Here is an 18,369-nt window from a genome sequence, read left to right on the forward strand (position 1 = left end):
TTTGTTGACACACCCAGATATTATGCTGGTGCAGCAATTTTCACTTCATTTGTGCAGTTACTGTGCTAAGGTTGAATATTTTCAATGTGTGAAATATGGATCACTGACTTCCAAAAAGCTCTCACCCACAAGCTGGGGGAGGTTAAGAGCAAAAAAAAAAAATCAAATAAACATGAGGCAAATTCTCTCCCCGTTGACATCAAAGTGGCTCACATTTGCAAATTTTTCTTCTTTCAAAGTTTTTCAGGGGTTTATCATTTCAACTTACTTATTGACCATAAAAGGTCTCCAGAAAAAAGAAAAAAAAAAGATCCTTTGGTTGTAGCTGTTCATCATCATCTCCTCCCCTCTGTCATGTCCTCTCTAGCCTGCTGACACTGATGGTTTCTAAGTGAGTATCTCATCCAACTCTCCCTCTCTCTCTCTCCTCCTGTCATAATCACTGCTCTTTATGATCGGTTTGCCCTCTCTGCCCTTTCAAGATGCGGCGTGTAATGAGGGCTCTGGAGAACTATGTGAGTGGGCTATTTAGCTATTCAGACAAGATCAGCTCACACATCCCACGCTCTCTCTCGCTCGACTCCCTACCAATACCTTTCAGCTGAGTGCAGTGATTGTTTGTCCTGCTCGCAAGGTCACACTGTGGATGGAGCCGGAGCAGCTCCCGCATTCAACATCCATGACGGGCCTTTTAGTGTCTGCTCACCACATGGAAATTGAATGATTAAAATGGGCGATTTAAATATTCAATTCGATACTACTGTCAAATTATTTTGTAGAGCTTAATAGCTGCAAAGGCAACATAAAGGGTCAGTTTTCTCAAATTAAAATAATAATTATAACATAAAAGACATATTTCCTCCCACCAAAATCTGTGCACGCCGTATGAATCCATCACATTTTACACCAGCAGCAGCTTTTTTTTTTTTTTTTTTGCAATACTGCCAGAACTCATTAACCTTGATTTTCAAGTACTGCTTGTACATGCTGTTTGCAGACACATTAATAAGCAGCAAATAATATTATTTCTATTAAGGCCCCCAAAAAACTTGAAACTTACAACTTACTCTGCAACCTTCCCCACCCACTAGATAAACAAATTATGTCCATGAGTGCTTATCGATGAACCTGTACAAATTCTTCCTGCAATTCATGTCCAGTCTGCTTGTGTGGGTTTTCCTCCCACAGTGCAAAGCCAAACATGTTACATTAATTGTGGAGTTGATCCCCAGTTAAGAAAACGAATGGATGCATTTCCAGCAATGAGACTGAAACTAATACACACACACATCCTCCCCATCCATCCAATCAATCAACCCCAAACGAAAAACAAAGACTGTACGCACTACCTTATGTGAGTCAGCACATTATAAATCCAAGTTATACATATGCAGTAAAAATTTTTAGTTTGTTTGTGCCCTTTTCTTATGTCCTTTGATTCTTAACATTAGTGGAAAATTAACTCGTATCGCTGTTTTTAATAATATGGTTTATTATGATTTTCAGTTGTGATTGTTCATCACACATTAGTAACATAACTATTTTAAATCATATCTAATTTACCACATAAAAGTGTTAAATTAGAACAGATCGAAAGGGCATCAAATCCGACTTTTTTGACCCAATGCGACCCACATGCGATCATGCTATGACAGTGTGAACTGAGCATTAAGACCTGCAATGTGAACGTAGCCTAAGATTCAAAGCTCATTACATTAGAAAAAAAGGAAAAAAAGAAAAGAAAAAACCTGCATGTGTAACATGAGTTTAATAATAGAATCTAAACTCCTCTTCAGTTGGTTAAAAAACACAAATTCCCAGAGATATTCTGAGGACAGAAACTCAGGGTCCTGTGTGGCAGTTGTAACACTGCACACGCTAACATGTATTACTTATGTAAAGTGTAAGGGAGAAAATGAACATTAAAACTTAATAACAACAAGTTTTACAATCTTTGGTTTTACCCCACATATTGCTCAGTTACAGTATTTGGTCTAATGCTTAGATGACCTCATTAAGACCTCAGTAAGATCTAGATTGCTCAAAACAGCGATGCCCATCTTGCACAGTGTCCACTAAGGGACACATACCAGGCTGGACATTTCTTCCTGTTAGAAGGGAGTTTTTCCTTCCCACTGTCACCAAGTGCTTGCTCATAGAGGATCATCTGATTGTTGGGTAATAGAGAATAGAGAAGTCACAAGTTAGGACTAGTAATACTCCTAACTTTACAATATAAGGCACCTTGAAGGATTTGATTTTAGACAAAGAGAAATTGCTAGATCGTTAGATTTTTAGTCTGCTCTGTTCTCACCTCTGTCCCTGTAGTTTAGACTAAGCGCCAACAATGTCCATGCCTGCTAAACGTGCACACATGAGTCTTTTAGAAGCACCGCCCACCTCTGATTCTTGACCTATGATCGCTCACACGCTTTCAGCGTCATCCCCCGTTGGACTTGCGTGTCAACATGGCGGCTTCCATGGCATCCCAGGCTGTCGCGAAAGGACTGAGGATAGCTACTTCAAAGCACATACTTCTTGATAAAGCGAAGGTAGCGTTACAGCTTCTCTTGCTGATGTTACGGTCTGCTGCTCGGGCTGGGTGGCTTCGTCGCTGTCAGCGTCTCACGGCTAGGGTTAGCGTTAGCAAGTTAGCATGTGTGAGCGGACAGAGGTTTGACAGATCAAAGTTGAACAGTGTGACAGTTCACAGGTGACGTAACAATGCCGTCTTCAAGTCCTGCAGTAGCTCTAATCATGGAGGCTGTTAAATATACGCGCTGCTCTAACAAATGATAGTTATTCGGAAAGAGCTTGTTTGAGTAAAGCTTTTCTAATGCGCTCCTGCATGTGAATGTTACTCGTGTACACTGTCTGTCACTATAACTGTGAGTCTGTAAGTTTGTGCGTTTACGATATTTTTAATTTCTCTAATTGAACTGCAAGGGTCTTCTCGTCAGTAAGTTATTTTGCATGCTTAGGTTCAGCACTTCTACAGTGGGCTGTGTGACCTCTGATGAGTAAAAGTCATAGTGAACAAAACCTCCAGCCTGGCCCCATTTCAGATAAGACCCGAGGTTAACCCTTGCACTTTGAGCTTCCAGCATGTGTATGTGAGCTGGCAACAGCAGCCAGCAGAATTCGCCTGATTAGAGTTGTCTAAGTACACAGTGGCAAATGCTTACAGTTGCATAGTTTCTCATTTAGCAAACAAAGCATTTGGTCTGGTAATTGCAAAGAGTCTTAAACATGCTGCCAGAGCTGCAAGACATAAATCCCCACCCCCCCTGCACTGTATTGACTAACAAACAAACCCAGTCACACAGAGTTGTGCTTTCATAATAAAATTCAAAGCTCCAGGACGAACAGATGAATAAATTAGCATGATATGCTGTACTGTCAGTTTGATGCTTTTCTGCGCAGTCGGTATCTGAGAACTGGTCTTTCAGGTTGAGGTGCTTGCATAGGTATTTGGAACATTAGTACAAATCACCATAGTGGGTGGACAAAGCAGGGACATCTCATGCTGTGTTTACCTTTCATATTTACTCCCAGATGGATTCAAATGGATGGAAACTTATCATCAAACAGATTTCATGTGCAGTGTGGTAGAGTATTGTTTTTATATAGCTATTGTACTTGGAGGAAAGGTGATTGACTGAAAAATAATTGTGCTTTATGCTGATAGAAAAGAAAATATGTAAATTGAACTTCTTCTTTTATCCAAATTTGTCCAGATTAGCTTGGTAAGCTCCTAATACTAAAGCTATTAGACATAATTACATGCTACATCTCAGTATCAGAATTCATTATTGCTTTTCAGCTTTAATATTATGACTTATTACAAAGTATTGTCAGAAACGCATGGAGGTTTTCTTTTTGTTATGTTTTTGTTATGTCTTGTGTAAAACTAGTTGCTTGCTTCTCTGCAACCATTACTAAAGTATAGAGAGGCCAAGTAATGGCCCACACTTGACTCCGATTATAAACCTGCATATATCTGTGCGTCAGGCCTCCCCCCCCCCCCCTTTTCTTCATGTGGCTATTGCACATAGCTGCATTATTTTCTGAGTCCTTCCAAAATGTGGGCAACCTACAGCTTACCTTGCCAGAACATCTTGGATTGGATGCTGCTTTGATAATGTGCTGTTCACACTGTGCCTTCTATTTAGCCATGTGTCTGTGTCTGTGTTGTTTTTTTTCATGATTGAAAACCTTTGGTTAATGTTATTACCTAAATAAAAACAATGTCCCAACCAAGGCAACAAATTGCATGAAACATTTCCATTATTTCTTTCCTCATTTTCCACCAACACATTCCTTAGAGCAGGGAATGGGAGCCCCTGTAAAGGCTGCAATTATTATAATTTTTTTCCTCCAGCATTAGAAAAAATGCTCTACAGGATTACTAAATCTGCTATTATTATATATCAAATATAAGTGTTTTTTATTTATTTAAAAATATATATTTTTCATCCATCTAAGAAAGCTACTGTCAGTTTGCTAGTGGACGACAACTTCGCTCTTATTTTGAAAGGTCATTTGGCGTTTAAAATCTGGCCTTTCCAACTCCTGTTTTTCCAACTGGCTATCTTGCTAGCCGGGGGTGGAAAAAGAAGTGTATTTCTTTTTTAGCACTTACAGCACCAACTATATGAAATATCTCTGAAATTGGGGAACCTGCATCAATTACCAGCCTATCTGCATAAGGTAAAATTTAGATATGTCAGTGGAGGCCTGAGACCTGGCCTGAACTGTTCCTTTAAAAAGTAAACTCTAACAAAAGTTTTTATCTCATGTTTACTGGCTCTTTACCTGCTCGTCTTCTGCTTCTTTCACTTCTTTCGCTTCTGTCTCTCTCTTTCTCTCGTTCGGGCCAGGTGATAAGAGTAATGATCGGGGATTTTCTCTGGTGTGTAGCACAGTATCAGGGCCTGAACAGATTAACAGTCAGGTATCGCTACAATAGAATCAAATCAGCTTTGACAGTATGTCAGCTAAGCTGTGGAATTCAATTTGCAATGATTTGTCACCAACAATGCACAGGACATTGCAATATTCAGATGGTTAGGCTCCAAGATACTCCTTAAAGGAGGAGTGAGATGTTGTTGTTATTTTTTTTTCTCTCTCACACACTCTCTCTCTCTCTCCCTCTCTCTCTTTCTCTCTCTCTCATAAATCAAATCTCCTGAATTCTTGTCTGTACACCGAGATAATCCTCGGGTTGTTTTTCACTGTCGCTGCACAGGGATGAATTTGTAAACCTTTGCTAAGTTTTTATTTTTTGTGTGGCAAGCGTGCTTGGTAATACCCCAACTGTGTTGAAGCCCAGCGTGGTTTGAAGGGGTACACTGGGAAGAAAGGTGTCTCAATGAGACTCAGTCCTGAATATTTTACAGAACAGGGTGGGGAGCCCTCTGCTTGCAACGGCTTCTTTTGCTGGAACTTCAAACGACGGGAGGCTCCCCCATCTGTCTCAGCAAGAACACATTTACATTTCCTCCCCGCAAGGGATACTGGAGGACGAAGTTGGCTCTAACTGGATTTGAATATCGTTCGCCAAGGTTAATAGCCATTTCTGTAGCTGGTGAGGTGCTTAGGCTTTTTCAATAATTTAGAGCGGCTGCAGTCATTAGGAAATGTTGCCAGCCTCTTCAATGAGTAAATGCGCTCCTATCAGCTTAACTTATGCTGTTGTTCCTGTGTAGATAATGAGGGAGAAGTGGGAGTAATGCTGAAAATTACTTGAGAAAACAATGTTAGTGATGGCTGACAGGCGTAATTCATTAAAAGTGCAGTATATTGAAGATCATGTTCAGCTTCTCTATCATCTGTGAAATGAGACCTTCAAAGATTGAGTTTTCCTGGAACTACCCTTCGTGCAAGTCATAGGGATCCGATTCATTGAAAATTCTGACGGGGTCCGGCTGACTGGCTGATCTCTCTGTGCCATAAAGGCGGTGATTCCACTAGCACTGCGTGAGTGAAGAGACTGTGTTACAGAGCACAATGGCTGCTGCCACTTGTAAGAAGTATGCTGTAGTACTCTTTGCACAGTTTTGCCTAGATATCGACCATCTCGCCTGCTTAACCTTGGCATGCATGCCATGATCATTTTTAAAGTGGTGACGGCATATTAATCTGAACTTATTGATGAACAAGATAATTAAGCCATCAGCTAAAAGCAGTGCGTGGCTATTAAAGCACAAGGGGAAGGCTTTTGCAATTCATGAGCTGTGACTGAAGGTTTGTGCCTGTGGCAAAGTTCACAGATATATGGGACTGAACTTTGCCACAGTTGCGCATCCTTGTATTAACTTCTCCTTATTTACTGCATTATCTTCCCTTTAGACCTGACACCTTTGAATTTGACTCCCTCCTCATATTAACTATGCTAATTACTGAAATCCCTATCTGTAGAGACACAACCGTCAGGTTTTCCTTTCTTAAGCCTGTCTGCAGGAGATTAGACCTGCCCTGCCTAAAGACCTGCCAATGATGCAAATCTCACTGATCTAAATCCTGGAGCCATGCTCTACTGCTTCCGTCTCTATCTCTGCTCCGCTGTTCTATCCCCGGCTCTGTAACAGGCAGATGTCATTTCTCTCTCCTTACTGAAATGGTCTGTGTGACCTTTTTAAAAGGCAAGGGCAAAAAAAGCTATAAGTGGCTGCTAGCAGTAATAAGAGCAACAGCGCATCTTTTGTGCAATAACCAGACCCAAATTTAATTTACCACTTTTTTTAATTTATTACAACAGAATGAATAGGCCAATCGTTTGAAACGCTTTAACATGCATAACTTTTTAAAGGGAGTTATGTAACCTGCAATTTTATTTATTTATTTATTTTTTGATAAACTAAATAACCCATTCATGCTTTCATCCAAATCTATAGATGCACTGCCACAGTTGAGGGGTAGAGAGAGGCACTTGTGCCACGAACACTCAAGCACTATATTAATTAGAGCAGATAAGGCTCTTTGAATTAGTCCACTAAAGCTTCATGAGGCATACTCGTGCTGCTTTAAATGGAAAGCATGGCTGTGATTCATACTGGCATGTTTGTGAACACAGCTTCTTTGCGTCGTCCATCTCTCTTATTTTATGTCACCTCTAGCACAGCTTACTACGCAGCGCTTGTCTTATCGCAAGACAGTTTGTATTTATGAGATGCAACGAAGTAGCCAAGTGCCACCTCATTAACAGAGTAACACTGTGCGATCAGTATAGCAGTGACTCTGATAGTCACACAGAGGACTGCTCAATGTGATTCGGCATGTGCTCGTGCGAGTGGACACTATAAATTTCCTCTTTTAATTTTTCCTTGGAAGGTTAGCTGAATGGATGGGGAAAAGAGATGAGTTCATAACCTGAATGGGAACAAATCAATTACATAGAATTGATGAACTGGCAATCTGTTAATTTCTTAAACATTTGATAATGCCCCTTAAGGAGCATTCTGGTTAATTAAGTCTGCAGTCATTTGTCTTAACTAATTAGGCAGTGTCATTTCAAAGGGTTAGGGACTGGCCATGACAAATAATGAGGATTTTAACCTCACCAGACATCTGGGAATACCACTTAATAATATGTGATATTCGGTGACTGTGATTCGCAGTTTGGAACAAGTGCATAGGTTTGTAATAGGTGAGAGTAAGGACTCATTTTTGTGCAGAAAGAATGGGACTTAACAGCCAATAATAACATGTCAGCGTGCTGCCAAAATTGCTCAAAAATGCTTAACTCTATTGTGATACATTAAAGAAGAATGTCCTTGTATACGGTCTAATGGATCAGTATTGAAACACACTGTTGTCCTGAAAAATAATTGTTTCTGTACATAATAACAAAAAAGATGTGCATGGGAGGGCATGAGTGGGGAGAGCGGTGTGCCAACCAAACCTCATTTAAAAATCTGGCCTTGTCAGCTCTTGTTGTGAGAAGTAGGTGCCACTTTTCACCGAGTGTGTGATAAGCTGCAGCTGCTTTAAGTGCATGCCGCTCCAGTCCTCAAGTTAGTGATATTGTCTGTAAAGTGTCTAGATAAGCCTGAAACCAGGTTTAACAGATATACAAAGCATATCTGATATCAATATGCTTATTTCTTATATTCTATGTAGGCTAAAGTAGAATAGAATATATTGGTATTTCGTTATTCCCCCAGGCATATATGCAAATTGGGCATTTATTTTACTTTCTATTCTATTCTACTAGTCTTCCTTAAAGAAAAACAAAGTTATCACTCTGAAGCTGTAGCATGGAATTTGTAAAAATAAACAAAAAACACTGATTAGTTTCTATTTAGAAGACAAAACCAGATCATGCAAAAAAAAAGTCTAAAAAATCAACAGCTGAATATGGAAGCCCGTTTCCACCACTAAAAAAAAATAAAAATAAGGATCCATAACTCGAAATTTCGAGTTACTTTTCTCAAAACTTTGAGTTAATAACTCGAAATCTCGAGTTAGCGCTGCCAATCAGTGATCTACGTGAATGACGTCATTTCCTTGTTACCCGGAAGCTGAAGCCCTCAGGTACAAATGCTACAGCTAAGCTACCGGTATTACATCCAGTCATGAATGCACAGATTGCTGAGTATTTTCAGCGTGGCTTCAAAAATGATGAAATCCTTGTGTTATTAGCTGAATCACATGGCGTTACTATCAGCAAACGTACTCGCGAAAGCGCCAATTTGTTGCGATCCAGTTTTGAGTGCATGTTACTCTGTGCCATATGCTTCCGGGTAACAAGAAAGTGACCTCATTCACGTAGATTACTGATTGGCAGAGCTAAATCGAAATTTCGAGTTAATAAGTCGAAATTTCAAGTTATGGATACTTTTTTTTGTTTGTTTGTTTTGTTTTTTTAGTGGCGGAAATGGGCTTTCATAGTTGAAAACCCCGGTAAGACCCGAATTGGAGATTCACCCATTTTAAGTTTAGCATCTTCAAAGACAATATATTCCGCACGTCTTTGAAACGCAACTGTAGATAACCTGCTGTTAGTTTGGTATTTTGTCCTAATCCGCTTGCCGTACCTCCGTGTAGGTGTGTGTATGTTTTGAGTGGTATAGGCGCCATTCCGTTATTGAATCCAAGCATGCAAGTTCTCTGCTGCTGTGTTGGTTAATAAAACCACGTTAACTGAGATTACTGCTTCATCATTATCATACTGGTGAACATACAACAATACAACATGAAATTTAATGCTAGTCTGTTTGCCAATGTGCCCACTAATACAATCTGAACAGGATTTTTGGTTTCGTTGTTAAATGTGCTGAAGACTAATTGTAAATGTTCTGGAATATTGTTGGCCAGTCCCTAATGACTGTGACCTGGTGTAGCTAAAACCAAAGAAATGTTTTTTTGATGAGAAAAATGTTATTAGATTTTCATCAGAGCTCCCCTTTTGTCTGCCTGTGCATTATATGTGCTTAGGTTTGAGCATGTGGCAGCAGTGCATTCATGCACTAGATGAAACTGAATCCTTTTTGCAATTACAGATGCTGTTTGATAAAACAATCTGTTGTTCTTTTTACAGAGCTTGCACGTGGACTTGGCACTGAGGAATGTATTTTATCTTTATTTTATTGATGCTGACCTTTCATTTTCTAGTGTTTGCTGGTTTGACAGCCTTACAAATTAGGAAAACTTCAGAATATGTTTAATGTGCCATAAAACTGCTGGTCTTGCTTTGAGGACCTGTTTCCCAGACATGTATTAAGCCTAGTTCAAGGTCTTTTCTTCAGTCGATATTTTTAAAAATTTAATCCAGGACTGGGCTTAATACATGTCTGGGGAACTGGATGAAGATGTGCTTCAGCATTTGAACTAATAAGAATGATTTTAAAGGCACAGACCATTGTTTTTGACGCTCATTATACTTTAAATGTTGAGTTCCAGATGTCATCAGGGATGGAAGTTTAGTGCTACCTATTGGGAAAACTAATGGATACAAAGTGTCCTTTGTCCTATCTTTAATTGGATCTTTAAAATAATTACAGCTCTGAATGTCATTGTGTCTGTCTTTCTTTTCCCCATGAATCATGGTGACAGTGTGGGAGAAGTAGATCTGCTGTTTGGTTTGTGTTTGATGTACAGGACATGCTGGTGTTTGACTCCTGTCTTTCATTTACATTGGCCTGTTGGCAATTATGGTTTTACCATAGCAGCATCCAGTTATGTTTTTCTGTCTTCGTATTCAAGCACATTAGCATGCTAACATCTGTTAATTATTTCAGAATATCAAAGTACAGCTGGGGGTGATTGGCACATTGGTAATGGTGATGTATATGTTCATAAATGTCCAACTTATCAGTGGCTCCCTGAGATATCACAGCTCATCCTTAAGGGAGCGTGAATTCAATAGCTGTCAAATGTAAATCTCATAATGGTGCTTTATATGAAAAGTCAGGAGGTGAAGGTAAAACATTGTATATGTGTAGTTAAAATCCACTAGATATTTTGGCAGTTCATTGCAGACATACTTTCGTGTAATAAGGAGGGGGACCAGCAGATTCACGTTTCCAGCTGCAGAGCTTTCTTCCTACTGGAAATAAAAACATAATTCTTTGTTTTCACTGTAATAGATTCTAGGTGTAGCAGTGCACCTATGGCAGTTTGCTGCAACTGACAGCATATACAAACAAAAATTCACTTTTGCATAACTCCATTTTAATAATTGTATGACATTATTAAACTTCACAACTTTTCCCAAACTACTATAAGTTTAAGGATCTTTTCTCACTTACTCATCTGAAAATAAAGTGCTCTGATATTAGAAACCGGCATAAATACTTAACTGAAAGTGAGCTGCTGTACATTCATCTTCACCTGACGTATTTGACTTTACAAGACTAAATCAGGTGCAACAGATTTATATAACAAAACCAATGTCAGTTTCTTACATCATTTTTTCAGAGGTAAGATATCGACCCCGTTTTCTTTTTAACTCTATAAATCTCTCTCCATAATTTTCCTTATACCTGCTTTGGTCCTTTGCTCATGCTGAGGCTGCTGACTTCTGAGGTTTAGATTGAGTTTAGCTTTAGCTACTTTTCCTTTGTTAGCTTCTTTAAAATGTCCACGTTCAGGTGATGCAGAGGAGTTAAGCATCGGACTACGTTTGTCTTTATAAATGTTTTTCAGACTCGTCCCTCTGTACTTGAATTTATGTCCTCACAGTGAAGAGTTTCCATGGTGAAGACATGTTAGCTTGTGGATTTAAATGTGCGCACAACTATAGACCAGCTTGTAATCAAACATCTGGGAGGCTGTTTGGCTGGTCATTGGTCTGTACTGAGAATGCTGGAAATCGGTTGATTTAAATCATGGATTGATCGATGCATCTCTAATAAAAAAAAGTCTGCTTTTTTCTGAAAATGGAGAATAAAATAAACACAGCAGGCCATTTCAGAATTTGGCAAGTTAGGAATTCTCAGCAGTCATTAAAAGAACAACAAAGAGGTCTTTCATAATGCTTAAATATTTCAAAAGCCCCTTTGAAACATCCTGATTGGACTGTTGCAAACTTTAGAGCTCTTACAGGAGTGTCACGCAGGTTGCATCGATACAGATTTGCAGTGTCCTCATGAATATGCCTGCTTAAAATTGCCTTAGTCTCTCTAATGTTGTCAATAGCCTTTCTTTATTTTTGCATAGAAACTAGTAAGGATCAATCCAGGGTTGACTTATTGAAAATTTCCTGTAATGGAACTCACTTTGTCCTGCCATCAGGGCTTTTGATTGATGATGGGCTTTTTGTAAGTGGGATGGTGTCTTGTTCAAGGTGCATTTCTGACTCAGTGCAGCTGTTTACTGCCTTAATGTAGCTCTTCACAGTGTATGTAAGAGATTTATCTGTGTATATATAATGTATAAACTTACTAAGTAAATAATTCAGTGAGCTAATGTAAGGTTATTTGTTTTTATTTCTTTTTATTGAGTTCTGAAAGGTGATGACTAACAGTGGCTCCTGTTAAAGTACGTCTCCTGCTTCAGTGCACCCTCTTCACAAAGTCACTTCATCACTAGTGTAACAATAGATACCATTAGGTTCTCATATTGCTCACATTTCTATATAACAGTTTCCATAAAGTACTGAGTTTTATTACCGCTTTGTTTGTCTGTTTTTAAGAATGGTTTTAATATAACTGTTACAAAGGTAATATTTTTGGAAAGCTGCTGAGCTTGTTTGAATAAATGTTATAATAGGGCAAGCTGGAAACTAGAGTTTTTTGGGGGGGAAATAGTGAAATTGATTTATCAGATGATTTTCTTTATGCATCACTGGACACTTTGTTAGTTACACCCTGTTAGTACTGGGTTTGGACCCCGTTTTGGACTCATAGCTGTCTTCGCGGCATCAATCCAGCAGCAATACTCAGATCGGCTGTACAAACCAAGTGCAGTTCACACAGTCCTATGTGAACTGTACCTCAGTTTTATGTTTTTAGCTCGCACTTGGTGTGTGTGGTCTTCTGCTTTTATAGCCCTATGCTTCAAGTTTGATGTGTTGAGCATTCAGAGATGCTCTTCTGCACACCACAGTTGTAACAAGTGGTTATTTGAGCCATCCTATCAGCTTGAAGGATTCGATCTCCTGTGATCTCGGGCATCAACATTTTCTTTTACAGGCCATTCAGACCTCTGTAAACACTAGTGATGGTTGTGGGGAAATACCCCAGTAGATCAGCAGATTCTGAAATAGTTACACCAGCCTGTCTAGCACCAACAACTGTGGAACATTCATAGTCACTTAAATCAGCTTTTTCCTTATACTGATGCTCGCACTGAACCAAAGCAGGTTCTTGACCATGTCTGGATGCCTAAATGCAATGAATTGGTTCCATGTGATAAGCTAATTTGTGTTAATGAGCAGTTGAAGAGATGTACCTAACAAAATTATACTTTGCATACAACATCTTAGTTATATAGATAAGGGTAACTGGTCATTTTTATGAACTTTCCAGCAACCTCTTTGAAAAAATATTAACATAAGGTGAAGACACTGCTTAACTGTGCACCACTGCTACATGTGCAGCAGTGTGGGGAGCATTATAAACAATGGAGTCAGAACCACTCTTAATTTGATTTTTCAATAAGCAAATGAATCGTTTTAAATATGCCATTTAATATTTTGTGAGTACATATGTATGATGTAATTACTACGAGGATACATGAATTTCATTACATTGCCAAAAGATAACGTGGGACGGGGTGCTGAAGTCTCTTGTAAGATAAATCGCTTGTGTTGAGAGATAATGTTCCTGTACTGTTAACACCTGCCAAGGCAGAATCACATCTTCACTCACTATTCGCTGGATCCTGTCTAGACTTACTTCCAAGAAACAAATGTGTTGTTTGACCCGCCGTGTCAACCCCTTGAATTTTTGAGTAACAGATTGACGAGCAGTGCAGCATTGACTCTCGGCTGTTTATGGGCCTGATCAGAGGTGATTGCCTGCTTTGTAACCTTCCCCTGTAAATTAAGGCTTATGGCTCCAATAAATTTTCAAGGGAGCTGGAACTGCTCTGTCAGATGGTGACTTTTTGACATTGTTCTACTCTCATAGTGATAAAGACAACTGCTCTAAATTAGCCTTAGGATATTGACTCCTTAAGTTTAACAGAAGGGCAAATGACAAAGTAGTGGCATGTCTTGAAATGACTTTGCAAAGTGCCAAGATCAGACATACCCTAACTGTGGTGACACTTCTCACAACAAGTGTTGTTTGACATTGTGCATCCTGCTCTCAACTAAGCATGAGACTGCACAATTCTGTGCCTCTTAGGAGGAAGAGAAGTCCTGATGTTGCACGATGCCGCGCTGATAACCATATGGTCCAGCCAGAGAGGTGTTTTGGGACTAGTGTTGTACATACCAAGATTTTGTCCTTCAACACCACTGGTGGATCAGTACAGCTGCGACAAGGACTTGGCAATCTGATGCATCTGCTGCCATAGCACTATCTGTCCTCCCTGTGCCTCTTTGTGCGAGGTCACAACCAGTGAGTGTTCTGGAAAGAGAGTGCATGCATGTCTACAGGGAGTGCAGAATTATTAGGCAAGTTGTATTTTTGAGGAATAATTTTATTATTGAACAACAACCATGTTCTCAATGAACCCAAAAAACTCATTAATATCAAAGCTGAATGTTTTTGGAAGTAGTTTTTAGTTTGTTTTTAGTTTTAGCTATTTTAGGGGGATATCTGTGTGTGCAGGTGACTATTACTGTGCATAATTATTAGGCAACTTAACAAAAAACAAATATATACCCATTTCAGTTATTTATTTTTACCAGTGAAACCAATATAACATCTCCACATTCACAAATATACATTTCTGACATTCAAAAACAAAACAAAAACAAATCAGCGACCAATATAGCCACCTTTCTTTGCAAGGACACTCAAAAGCCTGCCATCCATGGATTCTGTCAGTGTTTTGATCTGTTCACCATCAACATTGCGTGCAGCAGCAACCACAGCCTCCCAGACACTGTTCAGAGAGGTGTACTGTTTTCCCTCCTTGTAAATCTCACATTTGATGATGGACCACAGGTTCTCAATGGGGTTCAGATCAGGTGAACAAGGAGGCCATGTCATTAGTTTTTCTTCTTTTATACCCTTTCTTGCCAGCCACGCTGTGGAGTACTTGGACGCGTGTGATGGAGCATTGTCCTGCATGGAAATCATGTTTTTCTTGAAGGATGCAGACTTCTTCCTGTACCACTGCTTGAAGAAGGTGTCTTCCAGAAACTGGCAGTAGGACTGGGAGTTGAGCTTGACTCCATCCTCAACCCGAAAAGGCCCCACAAGCTCATCTTTGATGATACCAGCCCAAACCAGTACTCCACCTCCACCTTGCTGGCGTCTGAGTCGGACTGGAGCTCTCTGCCCTTTACCAATCCAGCCACGGGCCCATCCATCTGGCCCATCAAGACTCACTCTCATTTCATCAGTCCATAAAACCTTAGAAAAATCAGTCTTGAGATATTTCTTGGCCCAGTCTTGACGTTTCAGCTTGTGTGTCTTGTTCAGTGGTGGTCGTCTTTCAGCCTTTCTTACCTTGGCCATGTCTCTGAGTATTGCACACCTTGTGCTTTTGGGCACTCCAGTGATGTTGCAGCTCTGAAATATGGCCAAACTGGTGGCAAGTGGCATCTTGGCAGCTGCACGCTTGACTTTTCTCAGTTCATGGGCAGTTATTTTGCGCCTTGGTTTTTCCACACGCTTCTTGCGACCCTGTTGACTATTTTGAATGAAACGCTTGATTGTTCGATGATCACGCTTCAGAAGCTTTGCAATTTTGAGACTGCTGCATCCCTCTGCAAGATATCTCACTATTTTTGACTTTTCTGAGCCTGTCAAGTCCTTCTTTTGACTCATTTTGCCAAAGGAAAGGACGTTGCCTAATAATTATGCACACCTGATATACGGTGTTGATGTCATTAGACCACACCCCTTCTCATTACAGAGATGCACATCACCTAATATGCTTAATTGGTAGTAGGCTTTCGAGCCTATACAGCTTGGAGTAAGACAACATGCATGCAGAGGATGGTGTGGACAAAATACTCATTTGCCTAATAATTCTGCACTCCCTGTATTCTGCTCATTTCAGTGTTGCAACTATTCTTGTTCGCTTGTTTGTTTTTTGCGTGTAAATCTCATCAGAATTTAGTGCAGGGAATTCAGCGTATGAACTGTGGTCTTTAGATTTGTTTACCTATTTGCAATTCTTTCATTTATGTTAACTATCTAATAAGGTGCCTTTGATGTGAATCGTTTTTGCAGATACTTATGGAGCAAAGGACCATGTAAGTTTGTTTTTTCTTTTTTTTTTTTTTTTTTGTAGTTCTCAAGGCTCTTTGGCACATACACGTGAATGTGTATCATCTATTTGTTTAATTACACTTCATGTCTTTCAAATCTAATATAACCACAGTACACTGAGCACCGACTCACTTAAGGCATATTTTTTGATTTTGAGATTTTTCTATTTTTGCAATTCCATCAGAACATAAGTGTGTGTAAACCTCCTCTCTTTTACCGTACTTTTCTAGACAAATCTTATTCGCAGTTTACAGCAATAACCTTGTGCACCAATACTTTGGAGTTTTACTTTACTGTGTTAAAGGGAAGAAAATTTAAATGTTGATCAAGTAAGTAAGCAGACAACCCATCAAGATATGGCTAAATGTTTGATGTTTGCTTTTAGCATTAAATAAAAAGCCCTGTTAGGATCCATCTTTTCTACAGTGTATTGCTGTGACATTTTCTGATCACTCGCTGAATGTCAGGACTCTTGCTGCAAGCATGCCAAAAGCAAAATCTTTCTCAGAATAAATGCTTACTCAGTTTAACTTCAGCTTCCCTTTCCTCTGCCTAATTTAAATTTTATAGTTAAGTTATTTTTCCGTGCTTTTGCATCAAATCTAAAATGCAGTTGCACAGGTATAAAGAAGACAAGGTTGAGCTAATAATAGAGTGGTATGGCATTAATACTGTATGACTTTGTGGTTAGTTTGGGGTCATTCCTACCTCCTGGTCATTTGCGTGTTCCTGTCCTGAAGGGAAAACCGGAGACAATTTGTGTGGGCCTGCGATGGTTTGTCAGTGGGCCAAGTTCTTTGAAAGTATGGCTGGAATAAGAAAGGGGACATTTTTACTTTTTGATTTACAGAGGAAATTGTTCCTTCAGTTTTTTTTTCTTCTGCCTCCTCTTACCTTACCTTCATATATTAATATAGAGATCATTATTTATCATTGTCACCACTCCACCTCTCTTTCTCCAGTGTGCCCCACTTCCTTCACTTAGATGCATCCATATGAGAGATCTTGAGTGCTTTTGTATGTAGAGAGGTTTGCTCTGAATACTTTATCCCATCTTGGGCCCATTGCATACAACTTTGTTTGTGCCAGTGTCTAGTCTAGTCACCATTGTGCACAGCAAACCTTGTGTCTATTCTTGTCATCTTTGTGTGTGCATTAAGAATAAGTAGAGCAGTAGTTAGGCTGAAGGACTGTGTAGGATCGTCTCTAGAGTGCTGCTGCTGATAATTACTATAGAGAGTGTGTCTCGAGGGACTGCAGGCCAGCTGCCTGCTTGCCTCCCTGCCTTACTGCCATACTGTCATCCAACACTTGCAGCTTTTTTGTTTTTTTTCCCAGGGCAGCCATGCAGTACTCAGATTATTTCTCTTCCTTTCAAGATGTCAGCAGTATCATGACTTTCATGTCTGAGTGCAGGATTAGAAATAGCTGAAACCATAACTGTTTCAATGATTAGTCTGAAAGGAATTTTAAAGTAGTGATATCTTTATATGGTTCACAGTATCTATTGTTAAGGTGGTAAGTATATCTGTATTCTGAGTTGCAGCATCTGGGGAACTGGCTAGTATAAAAGGTTTTGCAATACTGTAATTCCCATTTGACACTTTTCTTTAAGCCTTACTGTTTTCCTGTTACTCAACTTTGAAATACCAGAGTTTATGCAATAGCCTTGCATAAATATTAGCCTTACTGAATGACAGTTAACTAAAATGTTCCTGTACTTTAAGATCTGTCAGTGATCGAATGTACCGTCCTCTCTGTTTAAATATTTAAAAAAAGAAAAAAAAAGAAGTAGTAGTAGCGTAGGTTGGGCAGTTAATTGATGTTTCTTTTTTAATTAAAACAAAGTAAATTGAAAATGAAATGAAAACAATAATTAAGAAACGGTAATTGCAACACTGTGATAAAGATTGTTGTGCAGCATTTCCTTTGCAGTCACGCTGTTGTGTATCCTTGTGTTGTAAATCCATCACACTTCTTTTACAGTGGTACATTTTTGTTGCTCCCCAACACCCAAACTTGGTGTTATATTTAAAGTTCAAGAAAATCCAGTGCAAAATTTCCATGAATTACTTATGTTCACTTTCATAGCATTTCTTTTGGTTCTCACCCATGTTACTCAGAGAACCAGGGTTATATTGATGACCTCAATTTTCCAGATTCGGCAACTAAATAAGCATCAAATAAACATGATTTAAATATTGACCTGCAAAATTTTAAATAAGACTTCAGCATTAATCAGCAGCCCTTACTTGAGGATTTTATGCCAAGGCACAGTGACCTCGTTATGGGTGTGCATGTTTGCTCAACACCATCCTACGTTACTTCACTATGTGGATTTTTACATTAATTTGTCTCCCATTTTTATATTGTTATCAGCAGTAGTAAGAGCACATCTTTGATAGAGACTATTTGTCTGTGGATCTGCGACACAGTAAAATGTGCCTCAGGTTTCTTTCCATTCACTGGTGTTTTGCCCAAGGTAACTGTCAGTGCCTGGAGGGCCACCTCAATCCCTACCTGACTTTCCCAG

General features: G+C 39.3%; 1 protein-coding gene across 7 annotated transcripts in view; it reads left to right on the forward strand.

The window, feature by feature from the left end:
• Positions 1-2,425: 2,425 nt before the first annotated feature.
• The window catches only part of suclg2 (succinate-CoA ligase GDP-forming subunit beta), a 100,416-nt gene continuing 84,472 nt past the window's right edge, over positions 2,426-18,369 (forward strand). For all 7 annotated transcript variants that reach the window (XR_014800239.1, XR_014800237.1, XR_014800240.1 and 4 more), the window contains exon 1: positions 2,426-2,552. Coding sequence is in view for 2 of the 7 variants with exons in the window: in XM_084927768.1 (XP_084783894.1) it covers positions 2,469-2,552 (84 nt within the window). In the remaining 5 variants the exon portion in view is untranslated. The remainder of the gene's footprint in view (positions 2,553-18,369) is intronic.

This window comes from Perissodus microlepis, chromosome 5, assembly GCF_051167445.1.
Source record: "Perissodus microlepis isolate ML-2025 ecotype Zambia chromosome 5, ASM5116744v1, whole genome shotgun sequence".
Taxonomy (NCBI): domain Eukaryota; kingdom Metazoa; phylum Chordata; class Actinopteri; order Cichliformes; family Cichlidae; genus Perissodus; species Perissodus microlepis.